We start from the raw sequence: 21464 nt of genomic DNA on the forward strand, positions 1-21464 counted from the left end.
TGCAGCAAGAATACATTTGCTTTAAACCAGTAGGATGCTCGAGCAATTGTCTTTGCAACACAAGGCAGTTTTATAGTTTATGATATCATTGAAGTTGTTTCGTCTGCATGTAGCAAAGGCTGGATTTTAGGAACAATAAAAAGATCAGTACAGATCTCTGCGTAACACCTATCATAAATTGTAACTTGTGGCATGCTGGATTATTTCTTGGTCAACACAGAAAACTTGCATACTGTTCTGTAGATACGATTGTAATAGTTCAGGGCGTATCTCTAAAACCGGGTTCACACGTACAACTAAATGTGACGCCACAGCTACCGTTCCCACAGGACGGCACAAATTTTACGTAGTCGCGCAGCTTTCAACATGGAGTCAACTGAAAACATGGATGGGTATTAACACAGTCTAATATGTGTTTAACTGTAGTATTGATGCTAGAATTCAGGTTATGGCATTATAGCTGTGGCAAGAGTTAAATGCAAAGAAAACGAAGCGCAAATGTTATACCCAAAAATATATTTCGCGCAGGGATAAATCAGGGGCCACAAAGACAATCACAAAAGAAATAATACTCAGAGGCGAAAATGCCGTCTACTGTTGCCATGGAGGTAAGAATACCTCCATGACTGTTGCTAACTAACCAACAGCTGGCATGTACATATCATCTGGAGACACGTCACTCTTCCAAGAAGCTTATTGTATTCGTTAATGTAGGCATTTCTGGTAAGTAGTTTTCAGTTTAACAGCTGACACATCACACTGCTCAGCTATTTCCCACACATAATCCACAATTTATACTGCACCTGATCTCACAAATCTTGAAGCTCATACGACTCGCTTTTTTTTAAAGATTGGGGAATAGGCACACACACACACACACACACACACACACAGCTACAGAAAACTAAATGTAGGCTGTTGCTCTTGTAGTTCCAAAAGCTGGGAAAGCAGTTAAATGAAAACACACCGGAATCGATTGGAGCACTCCACGATAACAGCGACAGAATGTGAGTGTTTCGAAATACAGCCACCCGGGAGCAAGTGGAAAGAACATTAGTACAACTAAGTTGAGCTTTTAGTGGCAGAGCAAAAGTTACGTCTGTTGCGCTAGAGCAAACGCAGGCGACAAGTTTGTTGCGTGTGTGAAGTCGGCTGTCAAAAAGTAACTTGAGAAGAACCTATGTCTCTAGTAAACATCGACTGTTACGCACTGATTTTTGAATGCAAACGCAACACCCTAATGACATTCGTTTGTGCTAGTGCCATTTAAAAGGCAAGTCAAGTGGATTTTACAGACGAATTTTACTAACTGTCGGGTCGGAACGCAGAGATATGTAAATATTATGTATAATATCTCAGATACACAGTACTAAGAGTTTGAAACCATATCGCGCGAAGTATTGAATTTGACGCCGTAAATTTGTATATGACAGAGCGTCGTTGACGTGAATTATGATCTGTGTATTAGTATGTTTTGTATTGATGTACTTGTCAATGTCATGAGATAAAGCGATGGAAGACGGTAACGATTCCGACGCGACTGTGTATGGTATGTTTTGCTATTGCTCAGTTTTGTGTAAAGTTTTCTACTTGTTGATTACTCATAAATGTTGTCTTATTCTGATTAACAGATGGAGATATGGAAACGGAAGAAGAGGATTCCGAGGTAGCTGTCGTGCATGAATCTGTTGCTTCAGGAACTGAGGTAAAATCATTTTGTCTTGTAAATTTACTTAAATGAATACCCTCGAAGAAACGTGAACATAGGAAGTGGAATATTTCTGCCAGTAGTTGAAGTACAGCAGGTGCCTACGTGGAATGTTTCCAAAATTGTATAAGTGTAACGTCTCTATACAGTTTGTTTTTTTTGTGTGGAGTGCTAAGCTCCATGTACTAAAAATGTACCCATTAAGAATGCTAGTGCTTATCAACTAAGGTGAAGATACAACAAAAGAGAAGTGGTAAACGACATGAAACATGTCAAAAATATTGTCAGTAAAGAAAAGAAATAGTCCCACAGAGCAGTTGCTTATCAACAACAACAACAACAACAATTGGTATGTGGAAGAAGAATTGTCATATTATAGAAATGATGCTCATGTTATTCAAAATTGCACGTAGTGTGAAAGCAGTGTGCAAAATTTTGGATCATTTGATTTATCAGATGTCATTGTACAGATCTTATGATTCAGGAGAATGTTTAAATTACGTAGACATGCCCATGTAAAATAAATGTCCAGTGGTATCTATAAAAACTGCTTCCCTTGAGGAACCACAGTGAATGTGTCATATCTCTCTTGCAGGTTGTTTCCCATGAAGGACCCCAATCAAGTGATACAGGCTCTCTTAAAGCTGATTGTCAGTCAAATGAAAATCAAGCATATGAACATAAAAGTAAGTATCTGTTATTACACATAGCTGGTACTTCTTTCTTGAGATGAATGTTTCATTTTTACGATTAATGAAGTATTTTCTTCTTTAGACCTAATTTTACATAATCATAATTGTAATGCCTTTCTAAACAATAAAATTGTGTAGCTGTCATTTGTATTGCCAGTACCTGCAAGGTGGACATTTTGTAAATTTAATTTACCAATTTAGTTAGTTGACAGAAAATTTTTAGTCTCCTTCTGCCTGAGTTCATAACATGCTAGCCAGTAGTGTCGAATTTTTCTTCACAAATATCTCACGCCAGGTAAAAGTTTACATACAGTAACATTTTTCTGTTTCATAATCATCTGCTAAATAACACCAAAAGCAAAAAACATGATAAGATTTATAGGTAGCATATTTATCTGCAGTCATCACATTTTCTGGCACTTTATCCCAACCAGTTGTACTAAAAGATGCATTCTGGATTGCTTCGTTGCATGCTTAAGTTTTTGTTTTCAAATCTAAACTTGAGACTCTGAATGTTTTGTGTGTGTTCAACCATGATGTTTGAGTGTGCAGGACGAAGCAGTGATTTTGTGAAGTTTCGGGTCTTGTGGCACAACTGGCTAATAGAATCGAACTGAGCTGCTTTCATGTTGATTTGTTTTTGAAGCTAGCATACCACATTTGTTGCTTTTCATATTTATATTTGTTTATTATGAAAATTTTGTAGTTGAAATGATAAACAACCTTAAAGACCTCTCCGAAACAAGTAATTTTTAATACAGTTTGTTGTGCCAGTGTCAGAAAATGTGCTGGTGTATGAATGTGTCACTACGAATTATATGAACATGTCACTACTAATTATTAAGTACTTCCTTTAGTAGACAAAACAAGTAGTTACAACAAATTAATTCCTTCTCATTTATTAATGTAAATTTTGCTTACCTTAATTCATTTGTTTATAGATGAAATCAGTCCATCTGCCCTACAAAATGGCCCAAGTCCATTTCATTTAAATTTGGAGGATTCAGTAGTTATTTTTCAAGCCCATTCTCCATATTTTTGCCTAATAATTTGCACACTGAATTCATGTTGTGCTGCTAACAGACTTGCGGTATGCTGCAGCTATTAGTAAGAAAATAAAAACTTACTAGAACATGGGCACGACACATACAAAAAGATACTTGGTAATAATGGTAACACGACATTTTTCACGTGTTTTTGTGCTGTTCATTTGTGAAACTGCCGCTAGGTAGTGAAACTTTGTAATCGTATTCTAATGTTCTCTGTGAAGAAACTCACAAAGTTATTCTTTCAGTGGATTGAATTTCCAATGATATGATCAAAGAACTATCTAAAACATCATCAAAACATTAATACTAAATGTCAATTAATGATGCACCAAAGCATAAAAGTGATATTTGGAGCCTGATTCCATAGAAGCTTCAGCCACTTCCTTCATTTATGTAAGCAGCAGAATGTGAAAATTGTGTGGAAATCTGTAGGTTACCATAAGGCTCTGCTAGTTGGGCATTTAAGGGGTACATAAGTTATATTCTGTAGAAGCAACACCTGTAAGGCTGTATTACATAGAGGTAATAGTCATTGCAGGGCACAGCCATAAGACTAGCTACTATGTGTTTGAGAAATATCAGTCGATATAAAGTGCCAAAAAGATTGACTTTCAGTATTCCCATGGGAAATATTCAAAATGTCGGATTATTTAAGTTATGTAATCATTTATTGAATAATTATTTTAATATATATTTTAGGGCAGCTCCACCTCAGGGCCTTTAGCTATGAGCTGCGCCTGATTATATGTTCTGCAGGGGAAACCACAATATCACCACCTGGAGATGTGATTTTGATAAGGAGCAACATATCTCAATATACATTGGTGAGAATGAAGCTGTCCTGAGAGACAGAAAACAATCTGCTCAAGAAAAATATCTGAGGCAGCTGATGGTGGAATAGTCATTTCTGAAAGAAAAGGTGGAAGAGATGGTACATGTGACAACTGAAATCTGTTTCTTATAAAATAAGTCATTATCAGTCGTAGAGTTTATACGCAACTGTACACTGTCGCTCTGATTTTGTCCAAAATTGGTAATCACATTCTTAAGAAAACAGGTGAAAATGCTGTCAGGAGGAGTCACAAAAACCTATCCCAAATGGTAAGAGTAATGAAAAAATGCTAAGTTTTTTCCCAGGCATTAATGCTTCATTCTGATAAGACAAAGTTGTGCAGATACTTTTGGGCTGTTTACTGAAAACAACCTGTGAAGGAGAAGGTGGAATGATATTTTATGCTATAAAAGCCCCATCCCTGTGGGAACATTAGAAACTACTACTCTAAAGATTGGAAGATAAAGAAAAATGTTGCCATGTTCTATCTAACTACAAGTATGTTTCTTTTCCAAAATTGCTATGCCTATTTTAAACTGTCTTTGCAAAATATAAAGGCGAATTTGGAAAACACAGTAGCAAGGTAACACAAAGATACAAAAAATTTTAGCAGGGGATAAATTTGAGGCTCTTTCGGTGCAAATATGGATGTTGCTAGTTGACTTACTAACTAAAACTACAAAATATTGTTACCTTCTTTCTTATACAAAAGTAATGACATTTTAAAACACTTATAATGAAAAGTGTGTATCCCAGTTAACACTATGAACTACAGATATATTCAACACTCGTAGAATTGTGTTAGATAACAATGTACAGATCCTCTTGTCCATTTTACGTAAAATAAGGAAAAGAAAACCACTTATCTATAGTGGATCAATGCGCGGAGCATAGAAACAGGCAACAGAAAACTGCACTTATGTTAGCTTTCAAGCACTAGCTTCTTCTTCTTTTTTTCCCTCAGCGCATGGCTCTCCCTCCCCCTACACGCACGCACGCGCGCGCGTGCACACACACACACACACACACCACACACACACCACACACACACACACACACACACACACACACACACACACACCTGTGTGTGTGCCACTTTAAGACAAATCAATGATAGACTATTGAAAGCAGTTGCTTGAGCTGATGGAGGCGAAGAACGGGTGGGAAAGGACACAAGGACAAAGTTGGGAAAGAGGCAGGTCTCTCTCTCTCTCTCTCTCTCTCTCTCTCTCTCTCTCTCTCTCTCTCTCTGTGTGTGTGTGTGTGTGTGTGTGTGTGTGTGTGTGTGTGTGTGTGTGTGGGCGCGCGCGCAAAGACCGTGGCTAGAAGGTCAGCATGTAATAGTCTTTTTCGTTGTACCTGTCTGCAACTGAATGTCGTATTTACAGTGAGTATCAAATTGTCCTTTTCATGATAAAGTTAATTTACAGAATTGGCAGTGGCATTAAAAAAGGGGCCTAATTAGCCTTCAGCCAAAAATCGCTGCCCATACACTCATACCAGGAGAGTTGCTCTCCATTGCCACATGTGGGAATTTGTAGAATCCTAGTAGACACAGTTGTCCTTTTCCTCTGCCATTCACCTTAACAGTCTCTTTGTCTCGCCAAAGGATGCTTTTGTAAAACTTGGGATCGGTTTCATGTCACATTATGTGTACCACGCTGAATTCCATATGCAATCTTTGTCCTTGAAGTAGGCCTGTACAGTCTTTATTGCAGCTTTTCCTGAACCTTTTGTAGGCTTGTTCTGCTGTTTGATACTCTTTGGATCCTTTTCTTTGAGATTTAGTCACTGACTGCATGAAACATTGTTCGATAACATTGAGATTCTCTTCTGTAGTAACTGATTTTGGCCTATCTGAACAAGGTAGCTCCGCTACTGATCCAGTCTCTACAGATCTTAAATTTAATTTGTGAATACCTTGTCGAGATAGTGGCTGGATATTTGGGAAAAACTCCACAAACACCACGTAAAATATGGTCATGTTTCACCATATTTGCAAATCAAATACTTGCTGTTCTGTAGTTAACTTCCTATTCACTGTTTCTCAGATAACTACAAACCTCAAACTGCTTGTGTCAACTGACTGATAGGTATGATTCACCAGTAGATATCACTGTTGACTACCACTATGCTGGGCAAGACAGTCTAAGGACTGCTAGTGACAACTGACTTATAGCCCATCCTGTATATCATTTAATAGTCAAAAAGCATAGATCTGATTCTTTATTTAACTGATTCCCATATAGAGTATTGTGTTAAACATATGTTGATTTCAAGCATGTTAAAATGTTTCTCGTTAATCTTTTTGCTTCATGTGATTAAATCGGCTGTCTTGGTTTCCACTAAGTTCATGAAACTCACCATCATGCTCCATCATGCTCCATAGTCTGAGTTTTCTTAAGAGCATAATTCTAACGTTGTCAATGCTTCTCATTCACGTTTACAATTGACATTTCTGTAGATGATGACTTGATAGACTAACTGTTGTATTTTCTGTGCAAAAATACTCAGTTTTGATTTGTGTTGCCACTGTAAGTGAATGGAAATAATACTCCAGGTATAACTATCTGGGGAATAGAATGGCATCATAAAAAGAATACCCTTAGTTGTATCTGGGGTGGCTGATTCTGTGAGTATATCAGTGAAAATAAACTTTTTTTAAAACTTCCTTCAACTACTGATAAAACTTATTGAAAAGTATATGGAATCCAGTTCTACCATTACGTTCATTATCAGCAGTTTCTAAACTTGTACATGCCATACATAAACATTGTGAAATATGCATACACATAATGGAAAGTCCAGGCTGGAGTAATAGTAATACGGTAAGGATAGATTGCTGCTCTCCACCTAAGGTGTTGAGCCGCAAACAGGCATAATGAAATATTTAAGCTTCTGGTCAAGGTTCTCCATCAAAAGTAGAACTCCCACACAACTCACACACGCAGGGGATACTTCATCTGGGCACTAAGGCTGATATTCTAGTATTCTTTTCCATTGTGCGACTTTCTCACCCTTTTTTCTCATGACAGTCTTATCTGTCTAGTATTGTGCAGTTTAAGTTATTAGATGTTCCTGCTTTTCCTAAAGGTGTTGCTTGTGTCTAACTTTCGTGTACATCCTGTCTCTAATTTGAACATGTTTTACATCTTTTGTTTATCTGTGTTCACTGTCATAGCAAGTCAGGCCATCTAGCTGTCCCCCTCCTGTGTCACTGGTGGCTCAGGTTTGCTATAAGCCTTCTTTCAGACTGCTGCAATATTTTGTGGAATCGGTCCCATATCATAGGAGTACTGGTTTCCTGGTGGCGCTCCTGGGTTGGGAAACCTATGGAGATGTGTGGAAAAGTCTTAATGCTCTACTCCGGAACCCATGAAGTTGATGAATATAGTGGTCAGCTATGTTTCTCCACACTATAGTCACATATTCTAGTTCTGCTCGGACCAGTGTGGAGGAAATGTAGACTCAGTATTTAGCGAGGGTGGAGATGCTTTCAGATGACCACATGCTTTACCCCAATCTTCACAGATGTATGATCCCCAGATGAGGTGCCTTTCAAGGGTTATCCTGAGGTATTTCAGTGTGTGATACCATGGGATGGGGCCTCCCATGATCCGCACAGGTTCAAAATCCAATGGCACTGTGCGCTGTAATTACAACAGCATAGTTCATTGTGACATTAAATTTCAAACACTACTTCGGCCCAGGCCCCTAAGATTCTGTCTGCAGGGGGGCCAAGGATGGACCCCTGTGGCACACCTGCTTGTATCAGTCTTTCTTTCAAAATGCTGTCTCTGAATGCGAACATTGGAATGCTGTCTTCCATTTGTGAATGGTATGTAGGAAAAATGATTCAGTAAAGCTCCACAAGGCTTAATTTCTGTAATCTTCTCATATGTGTGGAAAGAAGTACTACATGGCCTTAATTTTCTTTGGAAATTTCATCGGTAAATATCTGTGATGCACACCCCTTCTCTTGTAGTGCCTGCGACATACTCTCTTTGAGTAAATGCACTAGGCTTTGTGGGATTTCTCTCCCTCTCTCCTATTAATCACACTTCGTAAGAGTCTGACTGATAAACAATCAATTGAACAGGTGTTTTGTAATCATCTTTGTGGATGAATTAAATTGCCTTAAGAATCTTCCAGTGAACCTGTCCGGTATCTGCTCTTCCTACTACACAGGTGTCCAAAATTAAAGCAACAAAAGGAAATTTTGCAATTTTGTGTTATTGATTTTGCCACAAAATGGTATAAACTGGTGATAGTAAAGTAGAAACAATGTAAAGAATACAGAACATAAACAACTGCAACATGCATAATGCTAAACAAAAAGTTTTGTTTTTTCCAACTTAACAGGTTTGCCCACACGACAGCTGGTTAATGTGCTCCGTGTGGGATGTGACCACCTCTGGCAGCAATAAAGGCCTGATGATGTCAGTGCTTGCTGTGGATGATGTCATCAGTTTCATGTTGAGGCAGTAACATTCATTCTTCCTGCAGAGCTGCTCACAAGTTATGGATAGTGGTTGGTGAACGCTGACGTGATGGCATCTATCTCCCTAGTTCATCCCAGATATGCAGATATGCTCTGCGGGATTCAAATCAGGAGAGGGAGTAGGCTAGACCATGTGTGCAGTATCCTTAGTTTCCAAGAAAACCTCAACCACCCGTGCTCTGTGAGGTCAAGCGGTGTCATCCGTCGGTACAAAGTCCAGGCCCACAGCACCTCCCAACAACCACACATGATGTCCTAAGATCTCATCACGATACCTGACAGCAGTTAAACCTTGACGATTCACCCCACAGTTCCATAAATTGTTAGTGGTCAAAATAATCCCTGCCCACATCGTAGGGGATCTTTCTTGGTAATGGTCTCTTTCCACAAAGGTTGGGTCCTAAGATCATGTCCACATTTCCTCTAGATGCAAATCTGATGAGAGTAACTCTCTAAACTCTCTAAATCACATTAGGACTCGTCTGTAAAATGAACGCTTGCCCACTCTTCAGCTTTCCAGGTGGCACGTTGACGACTCCACTATACATGTTCCCTTCTGTGAAGACAAGTCAGAGGTACGCATACAGCTGGTCTCTGACAATAAAGGTCACTCTACTGAAGCCTTGTGCACACAGGTAGCCTCAATATAACACATTCGGTTGATGCTGAGAGGACAGAGGCCAGTTGCAGTGCAGTACTAAGGCAATACCGTCGTGCCCTTATAGCCAAATAATAGTGCTCTCTTTCTGTTTCACACTTGGTCATCCTGCTCTGATCTTCAGGATATGCTTTCGGTCTCTATAAACTGTCGTCACATCCAAGAAGCAACAGAATGATTCGCATTAAGTCATCGGGCCACATCAGTTAGCAACTGTCCTGCTTCCATTCTTCCTATGGTCCTCCACTCAGATTCTTCCTATGGCCCTCCACTCAGATTGACTGGTAGGTGTCTTCTCAGTGCTTTATGCGGTTATTCCACTTTTGATCATTCTGGATGGTTATTCATAATTATTTTGTGATAGTTACCGTTTCCGTTGACCTGCCAGGGTAGCTGAGAGCGCTAACGCGCTGCTTCCTGGACTTGGGTAGGCGCGCCGGCCCTGGATCGAATCCGCCTGGCGGATTAACGACAAGGGCCGGTGTGCCAGCCAGCCTGGATGTGGTTTTTCGGTGGTTTCCCTCATCCCGCTATGTGAATACTGGCCTGGTCCCCATGTTCCGCCTCAGTTACATGCGTCGCAGACATTTGAAACACGTTCGCACTATTTCACGATTGACACTAGATGCAGACAGCTGGGGTACACTGATTTCATCCCTGGAGGTACGGGGTGGCGGCAGGAAGGGCATCTGGCCACCCCTAAAACTAACCTTGCCAAATTCGTTCTAACCACGCCGACCCCGCAATCGCTGCAGGACTATGGCGTAAACGAAAGAAAGAAAGTAAGTTAACTGTTTCCGTTGATTCGTCACTTATAGCATAAATGAACAGAAGTGGCTCTCTTCATCTATTTATTTGTAATACTTTGCAGTTTTCTTGTGTTCATGGTCAACAGCTAGTACCTGCACCGGTTGTCGATTCTCTGTAGGTCTTCTTACTTTTCATTACAATGTTCTGACATTGCAGTCTTTCTACACACAACAATACAATCCAGAGTAGCCCCACAGTCTCTCCAGTTGATCATCATTAATGTAAATAGTAATGGCCCTGGAAGAGCCCCTTGGATAATTCCTGAAATTTCCTTCAAAGTCATCAGTTTTGTTCAGTTAAGGAAGTCCTTTGTACAGTCACAAATTTATCAATGATATTCACCAAAAGCCTTGTAACTTAAGATGTTATTTTATTTTGAAGGCTATAAGTTTCAGCATTTTGATATGCCATCTTTAGGACCCATATGCATCTCTCCAAGTAAATGAAAATGTCATATAGAGCCGTAAATTTCTGGATGTCATGAGCTCAGTTGTTACACTAGTGCCTTATTCAAAGACTTGCTATCAAGTCTTCGAATGAAGCACTAGTGTAACGATTGAATTCATGACACCCAGAGGTTTATGGCTCTGTATGACATTTTTGTTTACTTGGAGAGATGCATATGGGGACTGAAAATAGCATATTGAAATGCTGAAACTGGTAGCCTTCAAAATAGAATAATAAGTTACACAGCTGTTGGTGAATTTCATTGACAATTACTTAACCAGCCGATGTCCCCTGTCAATGATAGACCAACAGAGACAATCACAAATTTGGTTGAATTCTCTCTCTCTCTCTCTCTCTCTCTCTCTCTCTCTCTCTCTCTCTCTCTCTCTCACACACACACACACACACACACACACACACACACACACACACACTCACACACTCACACTCTGTAAGCTCTTATTTTGCTCACTAAACGACAGTGCAGAGCTGTATTGAATGCATTGCAGAATCAAGGAATATGGTGTCAACTGGAACACCTTAGTCTGTGGTGCTCTGGGTCTTGTCAATAAACAGAGCAAGCTGGTCTCCATTTTTGGTATCTGCTGATTTTTTATGGAGGAGATTTTCGTTTCCGATGAGATTTTCATTCTCAAAGAATGTCATAGTGCATGAGCGTAAAACATGTTCCTTAACTCTAAAACATACCGATGTCAGCAATAGAGGCCTATAATACACATTTGTGTGTCAGCATTTCTTAAAAATGGAAATTACCTGCACTTTTCTCCAATCGCTAGGTACTGTTTGTCGCTTTAGTGAATTGTGATTATAATAGTTAATCACTGTAGGTGATCTGCAGTTTGCGGATTTTCTGTTCTGCAATTTTTTATTTCAATACATTTTGGCATCTGTACAATGACTGAAAGGAGGTATCATTTTATGGTCTTCCAAGGTGAAACAACTATGGAAAACTAAATTCAGTATTTTGATCTTCTCTCTGTGATCTTCTTTGTCAGTGAAGGTATGATTGCTGAGTGGCTGAATAAATTATTTTAATCCACTTATTGTTCTTACTTAGGATTTTTAATCAAATTGTTTGGCAAAATATTTCTATGAAAGTCACTGGAAGCTTCGTGCAGCACTCAGCTTGTGCTTATTTTGGCTTCATTCACCTTCTGTTTGTCTACCAGGCTTTAACTCTGCTTAAATCTGAAATGCTTGCTTTGCTTTGACAACAACTTTCTAACACAGCTATTGAACCACAGTGAGTCTTCTCCATCCTTCACAGCTTTGCACAGCACATCCTTGTCTAAGATATATTGTAAAGAATGTTTTTGAATGTTACCCATTTGTATTCCACATCTTCGTCCTCAGAGCTGGATATTTTATGTTGACTGCTTGGATACTCCGCTGTTCGTCTCCTGTCACTCTTGATAACCAAAAATATTTTCTTATCTTTTGTAACATTTCTTGTGACACCTGTAGTCATTGATGTTGTCAGTGCCTTATGATCTTAGATTATCTCCCCGATGTCAACTGATTTGAAGAGTTCACATTTGTTAGTTACTGAGAGATCTAAGACATTGCCCTTACATGTGGACACTCTTAACTATCTGCTGGAAGACATTTGGAACAATCTCTCTCAAATCCTTTTATGTGCCATCACTTTAAATTGAATGAGTCTCCATAACTCCTTCAGAGTAGGGAACTGGGTTGAATGGTGGAGTAGGTAGCTGATCATGACTCTTTTGAGTAGGCTCTTTCCCTCACCTAATCATCTCGGGTCCTCATCGTTGGAGAGATAGCTTCAACGTTCTTCTATCTCACCATTTCTTGAAAGCTTGCAATCTTTTTACTACCTTCCTCAGAGGCAAAGTTTTTGCCCCATGCAAGCTTATGTTCACAGTGTAACGGTTCAAGAATTGCTTCCTACCCAAAACTGTCATTGCTGTGAGCAGGAATGTGATTAGCTACTACTCAGATACTGTTTGACTTCAGTGGCTTTTCCTTATTTTCACTTGGATAAGTAATTCTTTTGCCTGGGCTATTCTATGTTAACATCTGTCATACTTCTACATTTACAAGACAGCAGCTTAATTTTCAAATTTTTAAAAATCCTCATGCTTGGAGAATTCTATTTATCATGGTGAACAGTTTTCTGATTTTTTTTCTTTGTTCGGAATGTTACTATGACACGTGTGAGTTTCGTAGCCTAGAAATTTTCTGCCCCACAGTGAAGTACAGCCTAGGAGGCAACAGATGTATACTACCCTAGCTTCACATCATCCTTAAAGTCAGTGTCACTTAAAAAGGAAGAAAAATGGTGTAAACATCCTTTATACCTCCCCCTATAGTGATAAAGATTAGAAAAAAACTAGAAAAAGAAAAGCGAAATTTTTGTAGGGGAGTTTCGTCAGCTAACTTTTTTAGAACATCATGTTGGGTTGTCACCTTTTTAGCTTTTCTGTTGTGTTCATAGTTTAACTCTTAAATTCTTTGTGTATTTCCACAGTTTAATTCATAAATTAATTATGTTGTATCATATTTTATTGTGTACATTTGCACAGTCTGTAGTGGAGTAGTCGTTTGTTTGTTAGGGACTGTCAGGATCCATTGATAATAGAAGTCAGCTGTCAGCCTTCGTTGAAGCACAAGGAGACTACAGAGTCACATATTTAGCTTTTTCTGTTTGTTTCTAGTTTAATTTTTAAGCTAGTAGGATGGAAAGAGTGCGTGCATCCTGTGTCCAGCCACAGGAGCCGCTGGCTGCAGTTTGCAAGCTGCTGAAGGTGCTTACAGCCACAGTCAGCCATCTACAGGCTTCTGTCTCAGGGTGTAGCAGTGACGGAGCTTCTGGTGCGTTGTGTGGGACACGACCGGTGTTGCTCATTTCGCCCATGGGCTCTGCTGTTGGGGCATCTTGCAGTGTACCCGTCGCAGGGGATCCATTCTCACTGCAGGCTGAGTTGTGGGTTGTAATGTGTTCACGTTGCTTGAGGAAGCAGGAAGTGCATGTAGAGGCTGGCCGTCTGGTCTTGCCAATTCGTAGTAGATTAGTGGCTACACCTTCAGCAGGGTCCAAACAAGCACGGGCGGGAGGGGGGACTAGTTATCAGGATCTCTATTAGGTGCATTATGAAGCCCCTTAGGGAAATAGTGTCCAAGGCTGGAAAGAAAGCCAATGTGCACTCAGTGTCTGCTGGAGGCCTCATCAGAGATTTGGAGGAGCCGTGCCTGCAGCTATCAAGTGTGCAAGGTGCAGTCATTTGCAAGTTGTGGCTCACAATGACACAAGTGACGTTGCTTGCCTGGAATAAGCACTTCTGTGGATATTAAGCTACTAACGACGTAGTTGTAAAAGTTGTGCTTATCTGAAGAAAAAGAACAGAATTCTGAGAGAAAAGTTTTTCAGAAAGGCTGCATTTAAAGTTTTCAAATCCTGAACCATAAACTTGTACGTAACTTACTCACTAGCACTTTGGAGACGAGGACCTAGGTTGCCCTTTCTCAGCTTTCTAAATGTATTCCAATGTTTCTTACATCTCCTTGTATGAAGATACTCTATGATGGGTGTAATAACACAAAAGACGTAGATGGCAGCACCTGTCACTCATATTGGTGGGAAACAAATACAGACAACACAGGGTGTTACGTGCTTTGCAGCATTCATGTTCATCTTGTTGCCATGCATTGCATCTCACGAGGTCACACGCAGTACAAGGGCAGAAATTGTTGTGTGACAGACACATTGTATTCCTTTCCAAGATGACCTTACTGTACGATTACGAAAAGATCTAGTTGCCAAGTAGTGGGGAAAAATACTACTACTTTCATTTTGCAGATGAGACCACTTTCTGTTCGTGAAATGGAAAGACATGAGGAATGTGTTTCTTTTGATGACAAAACACAAAATGAGGCTATCCACTATCAGTGTCAGAACAAAATTAGGAGTGATAGATAAGATGAAACCTGACTGGTCCTAATACAAATTAGAATAAAAACAAGGCTACTGTGAGCGGATGCCCTTTAGACACGGAGCAAAATAATTTAGGGCAAGAAAGTTTTTTCCACGTTTTAGTGGGTATTTATTATTTATTTATCGTTTGATGATACAGAGCTTGGATCAAATACATAATTTTAAGAGTACACAGTGTAAGAAATGGCAAGCAAAATACAGGTGATGATTGTCTGTTAATATGTTTTGTATGAAAGTCGAGGCCTGCTAGCATCTTCTTGAATTTTTTACTGAATTTGGAGATACTTTGGTGAACGAAGGAGGCCTGTTGGAATCAACATTCACTCAAAATAGTTTACCGGACAACAGAATTCAGTTTAAGAAATTTTCCTAAATTGCTTCCAAATAGAGAAGTGCCAAAATGGTTTTAAAGGAGATGTGCCGGCTGGAGTGGCCGAGCGGTTCTAGGCGCTTCAGTCTGGAACCGTGGGACCGCTACGGTCGCAGGTTCGAATCCTGCCTCGGACATGGACGTGTGTGATGTCCTTAGGTTAGTTAGGTTTAAGTAGTTCTAAGTCCTAGGGGACTGATGACCTCAGATGTTAAGTCCCATAGTGCTCAGAGCCAATTGAACTTTTTTTTTTTTCAAAGGAGGTGTAATGTTTGCCCAAAACGAAGCAAGTTAATGGCTGGGAAAGTGGCAAGAAAAGATACCAGGTATCACTGTAGATAATGTGATGTAGTACTTAGTTTTCCAAAATGCTTCAAAAATTTTTCACACTAAGGCAAATGTAAATAAGCAATATCAGTTAAAATAATAAAATTTCTAACGGTTGTATTTTTAGTACCAACCACTTCCTCCAGTAGGAAATTAATTAGGAAAAATAATTTTTTTGGTTGTGAACAAACACTTCATTTTAATATTAAAAAATAGGGACTGCTGTAAATCTACACTATTTCAAAGAAAAACTGACCGCTCTTTCAAATGCAGTAAACTGACTTAAGTTCTGTACAGTAAAACCTGCTGCACAAAATTCAGAAAAACTCAAAAACACGGAATGAGCCAGTTGGATGACACTGTAGTTGCCAAATCCTCAGTGTTAAAGTCTATTTGTATTGCCAGTGCTTTAAGCTATCATTTCATTCCAAATTCTAAATTGCTTCATGCCTGTATAGCTATAGTGGATTTTGCTGCTTTCAGTGAGTGTGTGTATAAATGCTCAAATTGAAAAATGTGCAAAGTAGGTAACCTATTTTGTATGAATTGCAGCTTCTGTTTTGTGTCTATCATTATCCAAATAAATTCTATATATCTTCATTGGGGGATTAATCGAGCAATCCTTACAGTATGACATGTTTTATTACTGATGTAAAATACTTTAATTACTGCAATAATCACACATTCTTTCCAGATACAAAAGATGACCTGAATGCATCTGATGATGGGGATGATGGAAGTTTGTGCCCAATCTGCATGGATTTCTGGACCAATGCAGGAAGTCATCGACTGATTTCCCTAAGGTGTGGACATCTGTTTGGATATTCGTGTATTACACGCTGGCTTCAAGTTTCTTGCTCAGCTGGACAGAGGAGATGCCCTCAGTGCAATAAAAAAGCATCACCAAAAGACATAAGATTTTTATATGCTCGTAGAGTTCAAGCACTTGACACTGTAGAAAAAGAAAAATTGAAGTTGCAGGTAGAAAGCTTACAGCAAGAGAAAAATAGACTTGTTCTTGAATTAGCCCAATCTAAGTTGAACCAGGAACTCCACTTAAAGGAAATTTGGGAACTAAAGCGTAAGTGCGAACAATTGCTTTCATCTCAGTCACAGAATGCAGTGCACGGAAGAGAAATGTCAGCATCTCAGAGTAGCTCCCAGAGAAATATACGTATCCTACACGATCGCACCATAGAAGTTTGTAAAAGCGGAGGCTGCCGTGTTGCAGCATTCAGCCCGTGGCACAAGCTTCTAGTTGTTTCGCAAAGCTCTACAAATAATCTGTTTTCAGGTTTTGGTATCAAAAAGATAGATGCTGTAGATTTGCATCCAACACAATTTCTCTTCCTCCATCCAAAGCCAATCAGGGACATGGCATTTCATCATGAAAGAAATGAATTGCTTCTTACCGTTTCTCTGGATAAATGTGCTAAATTAGTGGATATCACAAGTAATTCTGTTGTACATACATATACAACAGACAGTTCTCTGTGGAGCTGTTGCTGGGATGTTAATGATCCAAATGTACTTTTTGTCGGAAGCCAGAATGGTGTAGTGTCCCAGTTTGATATGAGGCAAACGAGTAATGCAGTTGCACGTCATTCTGTACCTGGAGATACATCACCTGTTACGTCATTAGCTGCCTTTCCTGCCAAGGCAAATAGAACCTTGTCACGGGGAGGATTTTTAGCATGTAGGCTTAATTCGTGTTGTTCATACGAAAGAAATGCAGATAATTTTTCAGTGCAACATTTACCTCTTTCTGGACCTTTTACTTCTTTGTGCTATGATGAACACACAGATCATATTTTAGTCTCTACTAGGCCTAATGCAAGGGTTCCAAATTCTTGTCATATTTTGTGTCAGTTTGGGGCAGATGGCACAAGTGCAGTTTGTTGCCCTGTGCACACATTTATGGGAAGTACCACTCAGAGACTTTTGTCAAGACCCTGCACTGTCTCCGTGCAGGGAGATACACTGGTGGCAGCCCACATTGAGAGCTCAAAAATTGTTGCCGTGTGGAGTGTATCTTCAGGTCAGCGTCTTCTCAGTCTTCCGGCTTCAGAACCTATTATCGATATTTGCCCATTGAACGTGGATGGAATACTTTATTTGTCAGCGCTCTCAGAAAAGTCGTTGCGGTTATATAGTGTAAAGCATACGTGAAAAAATTTGTGCAAATTCTTACGGTAACTCATAATCTTGTAAATATAACAGTGTGTAAAAGCAGTAATTTTTGATACTTTTGTCAGTATGGTACTTTTTAAAGTATTCTGTGAGTGCTATAAATGTATATATGAATTTTGAAATAAATGTAAAAGTTCAGTTTTAATAATAAATTGTTTCCTAATAGTTAAATGAAATTGTTAAAATGGCACTATTGGATCAATGCCCTTTATGAAACAGTTTATTCATAAAGTTTGAAGTTTAAATGTGAAAAAAAACTGAAAAGTACATTATGAAAGAAGCTCGTATTTTTGCAGATTAATTAATTCCAAAACACAGTCTACAAATGTTGATGTACACATCAAAATATAATCTAGGACTATTTCATAAATTAAGGAGAAAAGTTCTATTTTTGTTGTCCAGGTAAGTTGACGATTTCATATTTGTGCAAAAAATTGAATACTTCATGCAAGTGATGCAGACACATGTAAACTGTTGTCAACTATACCTGGAGAACATCACAACTTGCAGACTAAAGTCAGCGTTCGGGGGTGGGGTGTAAGATTTTCTCAAAAGCTAAAATTTGTATGTTATTTCTTGGTAGTTCTGGCCTTAAAGTAGATTTTTGTGTGATGCCCATCATATCATTAACTGAAAGTAATTAAGGCAAGTGAGACAGACATAAGGCTTCTGTAGGAAACATGGATAGGTGGGATGTATAAATAAATTGTAATTTTTGGCAAAAGCTGACATCCCCAGTGGTTGTATGATTATAACTTTTAATAATCTGATGTACATTCAGAGTAACTGGCAATGTAAAAGATCTGTTTTAGATGTAATAAAACTGATATTGATAAGGAGTGGCCGTGTAGGTGGTGATGAATAGCTAAGGTTTCAGACAGTTGCTGGCAATTAGATGGCAAACTTGAGTTTTGTATCATTGCCGTGGGTGGTGGGCAGATGAATTGTCATTAACATCCTCTGACTTTTGAGGATAGTTAAGGTGGCTGAGAACTTATGAATGAGAGAATACTCAGTGGAAATGGCCAGTAAAGGTAGTAGACTATGTAAAAAGAGAGTAAGAGCTATTTGCAGAAAGCTGAGCTCTTCATGTATACTGACAGCAGCAAGGCAGAGTATAGTGTGCACTTCTGGTTGGTATTAGAATGACACTACTGCAGCTAGTAGTCATGTTTGCATTATATTTGGTTACTGTAGTCCTTGTGTGCTGGGAAATAGCCCCAGGTTATTTGAGAACAGCATAAAATGCAATTTGTTACTCGGATACAGAGTGCAATTATAAGAATGTTTTCAGACGAAGCAAGAAGTAGCCATTGCAGTAGATGCTGCCATTACTATGGATAGTAAGTAGTTAACACTGCAGGTTTGTCTTTGTGGGATGTAAGTGGAGCAACTGTACTTAATTCCTAGGTATCGCAAGCCGTCTGTCGCTATGTAAATATGTATTTCTTATCTCATGTTTGCCTTCCTCTTGTGCAAACAACAGACTGATTGACTGTCAATTAAAACATGGAGATTTTAATGTGTTTGTTTGCTGCTCTCCTCCTGTAAGTGGGTACAATGAAGTCTGATCTGATTTTGGACAGTAAGCCATGTCGCACAGAACTGATTTTTGCATTGGGACACTGCACCGAGGCAATTAAACATCCTGCAATTCCAATTGCTTTATTATGGTACCTCCCCGTAGCTCAGTACAAGAAGTGCCAACTTGACAGTTATCATTCATCGGACTTCTGCATGTTGTCGCCCCAGAGTGCTGACGGAGCGCAGCATCAGCTGGGCAGTGGCCCGTGATGCATCTGCTCCCGTCAGCAGTGACTTAAGTTCGAGGTGGCCTCAATTAGCTGCAACTGCGTGCATTGCGGGACAGCTTGCACAGCACACACTGTCCAGAGGTGCCAGGCTGGTGAAGTAATGGCAGTGACCCACAGCCCCTGAGTCATTGCCAGCAAGCTGCTTCCCAGGACTGGTGGCAGCAGCTGCTCTGACACAGTCGAACTGTGGCCATCAATGGTATTCCAATAGTGGCCAAGCAGCACAGCTCTCTGGTGACTGAGCTGCAATATAAAAGTGAGTTCAGTATAATAAGGCTAAATATTTACGTGCTTCTGAGCTGTGCTCATTTGGATTTTGCTATGCCTTGTGGCACATCTATTAAACATTTAGGCGACTGCCAGTGTGGAAAGGCCTTTGTGCCATCTACTGCTCTGGGCACTGCTGTGTCAACTATTTCCACAGCCTGCAAGGCTGGTTTGCGACACAACATAGCGTTAAGCATAACACACACACTTGCATGTGTCTGGCACTGCAGCAGTTCACTTCCAACTTCAGGCATTTACGACGAAACAAGCTCAGTACACTACATTGCCCTCTCCTTTAACAAGACCCAGTCCCTTGGGTCACCTTAAACTATATTGTTGTTGTGGTCTTCAGTCCAGAGACTGGTTTGATGCACCTCTCTAAACTATATTATACTTAATGCAAACTAGAATGACAAGTTCCTTGGCGACTGGCCAAGGTGGCTTAAGTTTGCTCTTTCACTCAAAATTCCTCTTACCACCACATTTTCTTATGCACTGCTTATCCTAAACTCTGACAGTCCCTTTCTAGCTGAACTAAACTTAACTTATAGTTCCCTCTGTTGCCTCTTTAAGTCCTGGGAATCCAGTGAACTGGGATTTTGAACAGTGGCTGGGATCAAACTTCGTCTCGTGTTCTGCTTCTTGTACATTTTTTTTACTGAGTATCCCTCACCTACCATGAGGATTTGCCCATCCTGTCTGTTAATAAGTTTGTCTGTGGACTGAATGAACTCCAGGGTTAAGTTGAGTTGAAAGATGTCAAATTCATTCCTGGTAACACTTTCAAAGTGTCTCTGGTCTTTACAACACAGGCTGTGAAATGCTAAGTCCTGAAATTGTGGCAGGTAGATAGAAAGTAGGTCCCACTATTTGCATGATATCCTGTTTATTAGTATTCCACTTCCATCCAGTTACACCCTTTTTGACGATGTGAGCTTACCCTGTTTGTAGTAACTGCCTGCTACAATCACTTTATTGAAGGTAGAGTACAGCCAGCACACTGGAACCTGCTTGAAGTGCAACTCAGCCTGTAATCCAATTAAAATTACTGCATGATTGACTGACTGCAGTGGCGAGGGGCAGTGTTGCCAGTGTGCAATCAGCCACGCTGCACAAGGTGCTCAGAACAGGCAACACAGCAAGCACATGATGCTCGAGAAAGAACTAAGATTGGCTAGAGGTTGGCTCTATCGCCTGACTCGCTGAAACGTCAGTCACAAAGTAATTTTAATCGAAGTGCAATCCTTTCCCAGTCTTTGACCCAGCAGTGACTTCACTGCACAAGAGTTCTCACTCTCTCACTACACTCTTTGAACAGTCAATCACATTATATCCCTGTAACACTTCTGTAACACCACTTCTATGTGCTTGCTCTTGTCATCTGCAATTAGCAACAACCACTATAACCTTACCCAGACAAACTTCAACACCCTCTGCTTGATGGGCGTAATGCCCCTCCCTTAATATAATAATTAGAAAACTGTTCTTTCTCGTTGCGACATTGCAAATTAATATCATTTTTACAACAGTGTACTTCCCATTTTAAAAAAGGTAACATCATACAGTTAACACTTGGTTTAAGAATCATGAAAGAAGGTTGTATACATGGAAGAACCCTGGAGATACTAGAAGGTTTCAGATAGATTATATAATGGTAAGACAGAGATTTAGGAACCAGGTTTTAAATTGTAAGACATTTGCAGGGGCAGATGTGGACTCTGACCACAATCTATTGGTTATGACCTGTAGATTAAAACTGAAGAAACTGCAAAAAGGTGGGAATTTAAGGAGATGGGACCAGAATAAACTGAAAGAACTAGAGG

General features: G+C 39.7%; 1 protein-coding gene across 1 annotated transcript; it reads left to right on the plus strand.

The window, feature by feature from the left end:
- The first annotated feature begins 1198 nt into the window (after window positions 1-1198).
- Window positions 1199-17651, plus strand: LOC126480887 (E3 ubiquitin-protein ligase RFWD3-like). The gene is made up of 4 exons (XM_050104276.1): window positions 1199-1549; window positions 1632-1705; window positions 2304-2394; window positions 16065-17651. Exons 1-4 carry the CDS (start codon window positions 1513-1515, stop codon window positions 17537-17539), a joined length of 1677 nt encoding a protein of 558 aa, XP_049960233.1. The 5' UTR covers window positions 1199-1512; the 3' UTR covers window positions 17540-17651.
- Window positions 17652-21464: the final 3813 nt, after the last annotated feature.

Source organism: Schistocerca serialis, chromosome 5 (genome assembly GCF_023864345.2).
Source record: "Schistocerca serialis cubense isolate TAMUIC-IGC-003099 chromosome 5, iqSchSeri2.2, whole genome shotgun sequence".
Taxonomy (NCBI): Eukaryota; Metazoa; Arthropoda; class Insecta; order Orthoptera; family Acrididae; genus Schistocerca; species Schistocerca serialis.

Coding starts and splice junctions, on each gene's coding strand:
- LOC126480887 (XM_050104276.1), top strand. CDS start 1,513: ATGGAAGACGGTAACGATTCCGACGCGACTGTGTATG. Junction 1,550..1,631: donor TTCCGACGCGACTGTGTATG/GTATGTTTTGCT, acceptor TCTGATTAACAG/ATGGAGATATGGAAACGGAA. Junction 2,395..16,064: donor TCAAGCATATGAACATAAAA/GTAAGTATCTGT, acceptor CATTCTTTCCAG/ATACAAAAGATGACCTGAAT.